The 11,377-nt window shown below is 49.5% G+C and overlaps 1 protein-coding gene across 1 annotated transcript in view; it reads right to left on the bottom strand.

Annotated features, from left to right (window-relative positions):
* Nucleotides 1-4: 4 nt before the first annotated feature.
* Nucleotides 5-11,377, bottom strand: part of OPHN1 (oligophrenin 1) — a gene marked incomplete at both ends in the record, with an annotated part of 17,349 nt that continues 5,976 nt past the window's right edge. The window contains 7 exons of the mRNA XM_010171462.2: nt 5-30; nt 1,280-1,427; nt 5,333-5,492; nt 6,841-6,946; nt 8,463-8,521; nt 8,884-8,968; nt 11,107-11,181. Coding sequence (XP_010169764.2) covers nt 5-30; nt 1,280-1,427; nt 5,333-5,492; nt 6,841-6,946; nt 8,463-8,521; nt 8,884-8,968; nt 11,107-11,181 — 659 coding nt within the window. The remainder of the gene's footprint in view (nt 31-1,279; nt 1,428-5,332; nt 5,493-6,840; nt 6,947-8,462; nt 8,522-8,883; nt 8,969-11,106; nt 11,182-11,377) is intronic.

Below are 11,377 nucleotides of genomic sequence, written 5' to 3'. Positions count from 1 at the left end.
TGCCGTTGGGGGTCTGGCCGTGCCGGTCTGCTGCGGGGACAGACAGACAGACACGGGGTCAGGAGGCAGCGGGGAGGTGCGGTGGTCTCTGCCCCGCGGCAGCGCAGAGCTCTCCCCCAGAGCCGCACAGCTCCCGCGGTACCGAGGGACCATCGTGCTCACGGCGCCTGGTGGGGATCGACACCCTCACCCTGGGCACAACACAAACAGCGACTGGCTCATGCAAATGCTGAGGAATAAATAAAACTGAAACAAGGAGGAATATTACAGAAATTTACAGTACTCTTGCTCAGGAGAAGTTCTGTGCCACGCCTGTACGTCCCTTCAAAAATCATTCGTCTCATCCCTCTTGCTGTGCTGGAGACCCACGCGCAGGACGCAGACTCGCTGCTGTGACTCTGCACCCTGCAGCCTTGCTGCAGTCAAATGCTAATGCTTCTGCTCCCAGTTCAGAGAAACATTTAAATGCAAGGCCATCTAAAACTCCATGAGCAGTCTTGTGATTTTAAAGAGTAATTTGAATCAATCATGTTTTGCCAGTCCCAAAAACTACACTTGTAGTATTGTGCCTAAAACATCATCAAAGCTCTGAAAACTGTAACAGAGAAAAAGACTTTTCATCTCTGGTGATGATGTGATTTAGGGCACAGCTTGCAATGCCAATTAGAGCCCACTGGGTGCAGAGAGAAACACCATTTTAAATTGATGTGCACTTGGACACCATGAGGGCCTTACCACTTCCTTATAATCAAATGAATTTAACAGCAGAGCTGTACTTGGTCTAGAAAATAGTCCTGGAAAAGCGCCTCAGTGTTCTTCCTCTCGGGGTACAAGGCCAGCAGCTGAGCCAGCCCTGCAGACCCTCGGGACTGATGAGCTGTGGCAGCAGGAGATGCTGGCAGCACACAGCCCACCCCCAGCCCAGGCTCCCATCCCACCAACTCGGCTCCTCAGCTGCATTTGCATCACTTTGCATTTTTGCCTCTGAAGCCACAAAACTTTTACACCGAGCTTCTTATATGCAAGAACCAGTCTTAGCTTAGCTAATGGAGAACACTGCGAGTATCATCAGAAAAAAAAAAAATCCCCATGGAGTTTGAGTCGTGAGAAGATGCAGCCTCTGTCTGCCTTCCCTTCTCACTGAACAACAGCCCTCGCCGTCTGCTGTGCCCAGGGGAAGCGCAGTCCTGCTGCTGCTCTCTCCATTGCTCCTGGAAAGGTGTTAAAAGAAACCGGAGGGTGAGAGGCAGGTGAGTTATGAGCGGACAGCTGGACTCACCTCCACTTTCTTCCACAGAAGCACCGAAGAAGACGGGTCTTTCCCTCAGAGGACGTTTGGAAATGGTGATGGGTTTGTGCCGCCGGGCAGCCACCCTGGGAGGAGGCACTGGGGGGGCGGTGGTGTCTTCTGGGGGGCCAGAGTAGATCTGTAAAGGCAGACATGTTTAGATGACCCTCCTGTCCCACCAGGTCCAATGATACCCTCTGAGGCTTGCCTCCTTCACCTGGTGTCATCACAAGGCTCTCACAGCAGAGGATGGAGTTCGGAGGTTGAGCCATGCTGCTGCCTCTGCCAAGGGCTGCCCGGCTCCTCTCTGCTCTCCAGCACGTGTGGAAGCTCTAACTCACCCAGGAGGGCTGGAAAAGCCAGGGCTGCTCCAAACCATCCCGACCAGCCACGGCCCAGGAGAGCCCCGGCAGCCGTTTGCTCCAGCCCTGTGACCCAGCTCCTCCAGCCTCTCCGCAGAGGGACAGCTCGGTGCGCACCAGCCGCTCTCCAGGGTCAGCAGCACCCGGGAAAGCCCTGGCTGCTGGGGCTGGAGAGGGGCTGGAGAGGGCTGGAGAGGGGCTGATGCTGCAGTTATGGCTCTACAGTTATGGCTCTACAGCCATAACGCTACAGCTGCAGTTATGGCTCTACAGCAGCGTCCTGCCTGGGCTTTCCTACGGCCAGGCTGCCTGCTCCACACCTTGCACACCCACTAAACTAATTACTGCAGCAAAATCACACAGACAAAATGTGTAGAAGCAAATTATCCTGGAGCAGATGAAGGAAGCTTTGAAGCTGTCAGCCTCTGAGAAACATCCAGATTTCCACCCCAACAAGGCAATGCAATCTACAGAAAGCACCTTGAGCAAACCACCACATTGTTTTAGATTTAATGCTAAAAAAACACTTCAGCTCTTGGCTTACAATGAGGTGTGTGGCACTAAAAAATTATCTTGCATGAAATAGTGGCATAAAAATAATGCTGCTGAGGAGTTTATCTCCTTTCCTCACTGGTCACATGGCACCTCTTTGGTTGGGTTTAATTTAGAGGTTCTTATTTATGTCAGTGGTTTGGTTTTTTTTAAGAACTGAAAAAGAATTAAGCTTCCAGGCAGTCTCTTGAAGATCTGAAACACCACATTAAGGACCCAAACCAACTGCTCATGTTTATCCCATGGATATTCACTGAGTTTGTATCGGGCTTTAAGGACTGAGTTATCACAGACAGGGTGGCATGAGCTGACAGTGCAGAGCTGGTCCCTTCCTGGCTGTTGGCAGGAGACGGCTCAAGCCCAGAGGACGAGAGCTGGTGTCAGACCCACTGGCACGCAAGGTCACTGCTTTGTTATGGAAGAACAATCTTATTGTGTCACCCAGAAAAGTTTTAAAATGAAGAAATTTAACATTCTGATTTAATTAAGCACGTCATTTTTGTAATTCAAACCAAAAGCGTGTTCTTTCTTCTCCCAGACAAAGAGTAGTTCTGGGAAATCAAGGCAGGGGATGACAGAGAAAAACACACCCCAACTTTATCCTTCTTGATCCCACAGATCAGGCAGCATGTACCAGGGTGAGGGGCAAGGCTGGACCTGAGCTGCACCCAGCCTGGTCTGCCCAGGCTGTCACTCAGCAGGCTCGGTGCAAATACCGTGTGCCGGTACTCGGGCTTTGCTCCTGACTTAGTCTGCCCTGCTCTGCATGAAGGGAGGAGGAACAACACATTCAGGGCAAAGACCCAGACAAGCTCCAAACCCCAATCTGGTCATTCCAGCTCCTTTTCTTTGCTATTTGGTGACACAACTTGGCTGCTGATGCTTGATGCCAACAAGTTTCCTACACTCCAGAATACAACGTCTGGTGTCTTCCCCCTGCCTGGATTCAGAAGAATTTGCTGTGACATTGACAGCCCGTAATTAAAAGCAGTAGCCTGTGTATTATTAAAATAGCAAAGGACTACCTGCAACAGGGCAATTTTTTTGAAACATCAACCTCATTCCTATATATTGACAAGAATCCAAGATTGTTTTTTAAAGAAAAAGAAGTGTGAAGTTCCCTATGGATGCTGGGATACAGGTACCACGGAATGCTGTTCCCAAGAGATGCTTCTCAACACCTGAAAGCCATGCTAAAACCTGCTGCAAACCCCTCTTTAAGGTGTGGATGCAGCCTCTGCCTTGCTTCTGCCTTCTACATGAAAATCCAAGTTAAACAACTTGAAGGTACAAAGTTATTGACAGACCCTCATATTTAGAAGGTTTGTACAGTGAAGAAGGTGTTTCCAGAGCAAACAACTTATTTAATTTAACCATGGCACTGAAATACAAGCTGTGGAAACAGTTATTATCCACAAAGACTTCATGAAGAGTTACTTTGTCCTTAGGAGTCTTCGTATTGCACAATAGAAACCATATCCCTCTCTTCCTCCAGACTCATTTAGAGTGTTTGCTCATGTGTGAGCCGAAGACACTTTCAGTGCTGATGCTGAACTTACAAGCTCAATCTAATAAATGTTACTGACTTAACCTTATCGCTGAAGAAATTAAAAGCAAGCAAAGAGATGTCTGGCTTAATGAAAGATTTAATTCCAGCTCTTAGAGGCGGCAGTGTAAATGCTGGGCTGACTCAGCCGCAGCACAGGCTGTACGAGGGGGGAGGACAGAGGCTCAGTCCTGGAGCGAGTTGTGTGAGGACCCCAGCACACAAACAATTCCCTGTTTTGCTGCAGGAACTTATTAAAAGCAGAGACCTACAAAGAAACTGGCTTGTGATTGTCATGAGCTTCTTCTGTGGCTACTCAAAAGTCCTTCTGAGCTCTTTCATCCCGTTTCCAACTCCAGTCCTCGGCATCACAACTGACTCCCACACCACCCATCTGGTCCCCATTTGGTTGCTCTGACTCCACGCTCATTTTTGCAAGAACCTTGGTCTTTCAGCTTTGGCTTCGTCCTCCTTTCCCCAAAAGGGAGCTTCATTTCTGCAGGTGTGCTGCCCTGTCTGCTGGGAGCACTGCCCCGTCCTCCTCACAGCCTTTAAGGGATGGCTCCAAACCTACACGTGAGAGGTTGTTTGGACTCTGTAATGCCAAGTATTATGAAAAGCTGAAAGACCAAACTTACTCCTTCGATCCCAGCGCTGTCAGTAGGAAAGCACCCTGGTCCCTGGTGTGCTGAGCTGAATGCCAACACTGCTCAAATTTTTAAGTATTTTTAAGTACAGCTCTATCATCCTGCAGTCACCCTGAAAACCCTAAGCCATTATATCAGATATCATGAGGAGAAAGCACTAATAGAGAAGACAGTAGAATATTCTGCTTTCTATCAGGAGACAAAATGCCACAAACCAAAAAGCTGCTGTCTGCACGTGAATCTTCGGCGCCCACCACGGCAGACTGATCCAGACTGCACAGTAAGGCAACGGTCTCCCACAAAAATACCCAGCAAAGATGCTGGGAAAGGCAAATGCTGGTGGACAGCACTACCCCAACACGACAGGCACTGGCTGCCTGTCTTCTCCAAAGGCAGTTCTCTTCCTGCTCCACCGCCAGCAGCAGCTCCCCTCCACAGACTTGCCCACGCCATCCCTACAGCTGGATCTGAACAGATCACAGGCACAGCTGAATTATTCCCATCAGCCTTTCAATACTTGTCTGCTTTGGGTCTTCTCCTCTGTATTAATAGTCATATTGTGTCTCATCTTGAACTACACCCGTCGGAACCAGTTATGCTCTGGTCTGGCTCCTGCCCTCAGCAAAGGAAAGCGCAACGTCCTGCGATGTCCAGGCATACAATAGGTTTTTTTTTTTTCAATTAAGATACCTCTTATTTAAAAAGAAAAGCAGAAATCCCTAGACTCAGGGTTTCCTTCAGAACCAGCTAAAGGCAGCAGTAAGGAACATATTTGCTACGCTTTTTGTTTCCTTCTGAAGCATTTCCAAACAGTCTATTATGTTAAAAAATCACAGCCCCTAAGGAGACCCCAGAAACAGGAGCCAGAGCTCTACATCGTTGCCACAGCAACAGTTAGCATGAACGTGATAGAGCAGCCCGGAGCTGCCACCTGTACCTTCCCAAAGTGCTCGATGAGGATCTCCACTACTATGTTTTGGAACTTGATGTTCATCATCGCTGCCACGGTGTCCTCCTGCGCGCGCATGAGGGTAGGTCCAAATATCACCCCCATGTTGGAGGGTGACATCAGATTCTCTCGGCTGTGCTCACATATGCTGCGGAGAGGAGGAAAAGAAAGAATAGGGTTTGGTTTGGTTTCTTTTCAAGCAGATTTTATTCCAAGCAATAAAAAAAGGATACAGTAAGAATCAGTCATTCAATTTTCTTAATTTTGTTTCAGCAGAATTTGTTTCCCAACCCTACCAGAGATAAAATACGCCTCAAGCTGTGACACTCATGTTTAGCCAGGACAACTGTCTGGGAGAGCAACATGTTGGTAGCATTTTTATTTGCTCCCTTCCCACTCCGAGCTCCTCTTTGAACTCTGCAATCAAAAGTCATCTGCACAACACATACAGAAGAGGAATAATTTCAATCGGAATATCCCATTTATCCAGCACTGACTTTTGGCTTTGGTTTTTCCCTCTCTCTGAAGGAAGAGGGCTGAATGTAGGGAGCACACTTTGGAGGTTCTCAAGAAATCTTTACAGCACCTTGTTTCTGAAAGAACCACTGTTTTGACGGAACAGAGCTCGCTCTGTCCAGCAGCCTTTGAGCTTTGGAGGAACGTGCAAGCCTGCGGAGCAGCCCCAAGTGCTGACTGAAGCGTTAACCACCGAGGTGGTTACCTGGTTTCAGAAGTGGACCAGAGGAGACAGACTCTGATGCTGACATGCAGTGAATTCTGGGCTTACTCTGTAGCTCTGGGGTTAAAGAGGTTTCTGTCAGCACGAAGGGGAGAGGGAACAGAATTTAAGCATAAACAAGTTGAGGAATAAACACAGCGACCGCAAGTAGAGCGTTAGCTTCACTGGCTCACACGCCAGACACTCTCAGCTCTGCCACTTACACAGAAAGGTTTCTTAACACCACACAGGCATCTGCACGATGGGCGGGAAGAGGATCCCCAGCCAGCCCTCCTCACCCCAAAGAGCAGGCACAGCACCGAGGGCCAAGCACTGTCCTTCCAGTGTCAGGGTGTGACAGTCCCAGGTCAGCCCTGCTTCTTTCTCAAACAGCTGGCTTGAAAACAGCTTCTCCAGAGGTGCAAAGCAATTCCTGTCACACAAAAGCCATTGCTTCTGCCAGCCCTGGTCCTTCCTGACCTGCACACAGATTGCTCCCTTGCTTTTGAGCTCCAGCACAGCTCAGAGGGCATTTTCATTTTAAAATTATTTCCTGCTTGGTGCTTGACAGAAAGGGGATGGAAGTGGCAGTGAGAAAGAGAAGCATGACTTCATGCAGGGGGTAGCAAGGATGACCACACCATTTGGGCAGTCCAAATGTAAATTCCTAGGGGGACTGTGGTGGATGCCATTTTGCAAACCTGCCACAAAAAAAAGGCTTGTTCTGCCCATTCTGTTATTCCCTTTACTTTGGCTGTAGAGAAAAACATCTGCTTACTTGACGAGGTGTTGTATGAGGAGCAGTAACATCTCTCTGTTCTTCTCAGGTAGTTTATAGACCAGCGCGTGAATGGCTCCCAGTCTGTAATCCAGGTTCTCAGATTCTGGAAAGAAGTAACACAAAGAGAAGTTTGTGCCCACCACTTTCAAAGGAAATACGTAAGAGAAAGATAAAGCTAAAGAAAATCTGTGGGAGCTGTTCCTTCTGCAACGCAGGGCTGGCTGGCCAAACCCAGCGATGGGAAGCAGAAAGTGAGATTACATAGCAACAGGGTAATCATTGTGAGAAACAAAATGATGTGGAAAGAGGGAGAAATGAAGCTTGAAAGGGAGCTCAGGGTCGCTCTCTGCCTCTGAGCAGGGCCGGGAAACAGGCTGGGCACAGCTGGGTACTCCCCTTCGCACCCTCGCCCCGCACACCTGGGGAACACGCGGCCTCTCTGCTGGTGTCTTATCAGCCCAGATAGCTGAACAACACCTCAAAATGTCCTGCCGGGAAAAAAATTGAGTCCCTGACCCAAAGAGGTCACCCTTAGAAGCATAAATAATCAAGAAACAATAAAACACTCGGTGTGAAAAGAATAGTGTGGGATCTTGGTAGCTGGGAAGCTTAATGGTGCAAGTTTCCGAGGGAGGGCAGAGAAAGGATTATGGTTTTGCACATACCCAGAGATCATAGGTTTAACCAGTTCTGAAACTAATAAATCTTGGGCCTGAGCACAATCGGTAGGTGGTGGAAAATTTTCCTTTCCAAGAAAGAACAAGTGATATTAATTCTCCAAAAGTCCAAACTGAGGGGAGGCGGGCGCTCTCCTACCCTTGCGTTGACTCCAGGGAGGCATGGGGGTGGGAAGGATGCTTTAATTTCTGTTCTTTCTGGTGTTTCTGAGTGTGCCATAGATTTCCAAATGCCAGCACTCTCATGCTGAGGGAGATAACCAACTCCTCTATCCCCTAGTCTCCATCTCAGCACACTGGCTCTCAACAGGCTCTGAGGACGCAGCCAGTTCAGAATTATTATAGCTAATTTGAAACGACCATAACAACAGGAGAGCTGAGGAGCGGCCAGTTGAGCCGAGGTGATGCCCTGTCAGTACACCCGTGTTACTGGGCTGATCTCCATTAATACTGGCTGTGGCTCAGCCCCAAGAGCTGCAGCAGATAAATGTCTTTCATGTACTGGTAGACATTTTGGATTCAATATCCTAGGACAAATTTCATGACCTAAAGGGAGCACCAATCTATCTGTGTGGCAACAGCACATCCCATTCCCTCAGGGGTTTTAAAATAAATATATTAATACTACTGAGAAACAATTCTTCTGGGAGCCTTGTGCTGATTCCAGGTGAGTTGATGTCCCCTGGTTCTCCAGACCCTCTGAGAGCATGAAACCCTGCCAGAGGGAAGAGCACTGCAACAGTGAAGGGAAGGAGGGAAGAAACACCACCACCTCCCTCGCACAATTAAGTGCCCAGAGGAGAGGGTCACTCCTCTCTCTACAGGGGGAAGTGGTCGGACACCCCGGGGCTGGGTTGGCAGAGCTCTGCCAAGTGATTTTGATGTACACTGGTTGGGGAGGGCAGGGCTAGGGACCATCTGCAGGGCAGCTGTGGGACTTACTGGCAGCCAGGACCAACTCTTTGTGGAGCTTGTACGTCATGACGGGTTCAGACAGGTTCCTGCAATAACCAGAAACAAAACTGAGCTCTGGCAGGGCAGCGTGACCCACTCGGGACTGACCTTAGAGGAGCGACCAGCAAAGCTGCTTACCCTCCAGCACCACCAGCTCCCACTGGCATCTCCCCCACAGGCAGTATTATTTAAACAGCTTTTCCCATAGGATGTGGGGTTTCTACAACAGGCATATTGCTCAAAAAAAAAAAACCCAACCCCAAAAAAATCCATTCCTCTCCCCAAAACCTTCCCCACTTTGCCCTTTCCCACAGCCAGATGTTAACATCTGGCAGTTCCCTCCATTTTTCACCCAGACCAGCCCCAAGCTCCTTCACCCACTTGGGGCAGGTGGGACCTGCAGTGCTACCTGAGATAAAACTTCAGCGAGCTGGTAATCGTCTTGATGTCCCAGTCACCACTTTGGAGATCCACATCCCCCGGACATTTTGGATCTGGAGGAAGAACAAAATGGCTTTAGTAGAAGGTCCCTTTTGAGGTTGTTAATAAATAGCACGCTCCCAGGGAGGGTGTGCTCTCGAGACAAATGACACTCCAGCAGCACACGAAGAAAGCTGCTGATTCTCACAGCTGGGAAAAGCAGAACAGCAGCACCAGTGCCGGTATTTTGGAGAGGCTGAGGAGCAGCGCTGACGAGGGACAAGGAAGGAGCAGGAGGTAACATTTAAGCAGCAGTGAGAAGTTAGTGAGAGCATATTCTCTATAGTTTGTTTTTTCCCAGCACAGCCAAGACTGGCAGAAACGTCACGTTTCAACAGATCCAAGACAAGCTGTCTGATATCCAAAGTAATTTAAGTGTCCAGCTCCAATCCCTCCTTCGCAGCTACTCCCCTGAAGGCTGATTCTGGAAACATTCCCTCTCGCTGCCCGGAGAGGAGGGAGCTCAGAGGAGGAGGCACCGCAGCGTGGAAGTACACTTTGTTCCTGCCCACGCTCACTGAACAACCACATCATTTCTGTGGTACGATGAAGTAAAGGACGTGGTTGGAGGATGGGGGGCAGCTGGACTAAAGAAATAAACTGCATGATTTATTTTTAAAAAGAAATAGGAATAGAGGCAAGAAAAAAAAAAAAAGAAAAAAGAAAATCTCTCTCCTTACTGGAGCTCAGGATGAAATCCTGCAGCAGTTCTGTCTGGTGGACTTTCCATTTTGAGCTCGTACACAGTGGGGTGGCAAGTGGTCAACCAGACCCGTGCATATAAATAAAACAAAAAGCCACTCGCTGGTGGGGTTGAGAGAAGAAAACCACAGAGCTACTCACAGGGATGGTGAGAAATCAAGAAGCAATAAAAAACTTAGGCTAAGTAATTAGTCATCAGGCAAGCATAACCGGATAGCTGTCTGGAGTCTGGGCTCCACGGGAACTGGGTACAGCTGTATGTCAGCACAAACCAGCCCTCCCAATAAACAACAACAATAGTAAAAGCCATGGTAAACAATAGTAAAAACTATAGCAAAAGCCTCTGAATGTCGTGAATAGCAGATGCCTGTGCAGGGAGCTGGTGCGAGCCCGAGGCACAGAGGGATCAGGGCAGGGACGGTGAGAACGGCTGAGCCCTTGGACGTGCAGGATCCCCACCCTCGGGGCTCACAGCCCGCCCTGACCCACACGTACCATGGGGCACGATGACCTCAGCCAGATCCCAGCCCAGGAGTGCCTGTCCCAGCGTGGAGCAACGGTGCTGAGCCCCACAGCCTGCTGCAGGGAGCACAACCATTTCCCATGTAAAAATATATATCACAGAATCACACAAAATCACAGAAAGTTAGGGATTGGAAGGGACCTCGAAAGATCATCTAGTCCAATCCCCCTGCCAGAGCAGGAACCTAAATGAGATCATTCCCACACTTGTACAAACGATGAGATTCAGCGTGAGAGAAGCCCAGGGCAGAAATGCACACGCTGCCCCCTGAATGTACATTGTCTGCAACGGGGTATCCCAGTCCTTCCTGGTGAAAACCTTACACCAGGTAACGTCCTCCCTGCAGAGGCACCTTCCCAGTACAGCTCCCGGCGACACCCCACTGCGCAGAAGGGTGCCCTGAGCTGGTCTGTGGGAACTGCTTTAGGAGGTGGCCATGCTGGACCCCTGGGACACGGCACCTCCCCAAGAACAGTATAGGCTGGGGATACCGCGGGATATCCGCTGCTGCCGCAGCTGGACCAGGAGCTCCCGCGGCCAAAGAGAGGGCAGGGGCTCAGCTCTCCTTGGCCAGTGTCCTGCAGCCCTGGAATATGTCCCCAGCAAGTGACTCCAAAATGCCTGAATATTTTTAGTGCCCGATGGGAGAAGGCTTGTCCCCACTGCTCCAGGGTCACTACCATGCTTTATCTCACTGCTGCTCCCTTCACTGTGAACGCAGGTCACACCACAAGCACAGAAATGCAGTTTAAAGGGAGAGGAAATGGAGTGGTTGCAGAAAAAAGCCCAGAAAAGAAGGGGAAGATGTGCCTGGGAAGGGTCATGGGAATGACAGCCACGCTGGACACTTCTCACTGTGAAGCCAAATCCTCCCTCAAATGGTACAAAACCAGGACAATCTAGTTACACAGAATAATCAGTTCTTACCAAAAAAGGCATTCAGCAACTTCTGCACCTGAATATTGCTGCCAACAGTCCGGTAGATGCCCTCCGTGGTAATCCCTAAGCAGGAGAAAGCCAAAGAGCGTTAGCCAAGGGTCTTCTCCAGCTGGTGGGAAGTCCAAAAGCCCCATCTAGTGGAACTCCAGCTGCTCTGGAGCGACTGATCCTGTTGCAGCCCACGACGGCGATGTACAGCAGTACAGGCTGGGTGTTTCATGGAATACCAGAGGGTGAGCAATCCCCCACCAGCCTGCTT

The sequence above is a fragment of the Antrostomus carolinensis genome, unplaced genomic scaffold (genome assembly GCF_000700745.2).
Source record: "Antrostomus carolinensis isolate BGI_N321 unplaced genomic scaffold, ASM70074v2 scaffold40127, whole genome shotgun sequence".
Taxonomy (NCBI): Eukaryota; Metazoa; Chordata; class Aves; order Caprimulgiformes; family Caprimulgidae; genus Antrostomus; species Antrostomus carolinensis.
Note: the sequence above shows the minus strand (reverse complement) of the source record. Positions and strands in the feature narration are given on the sequence as shown.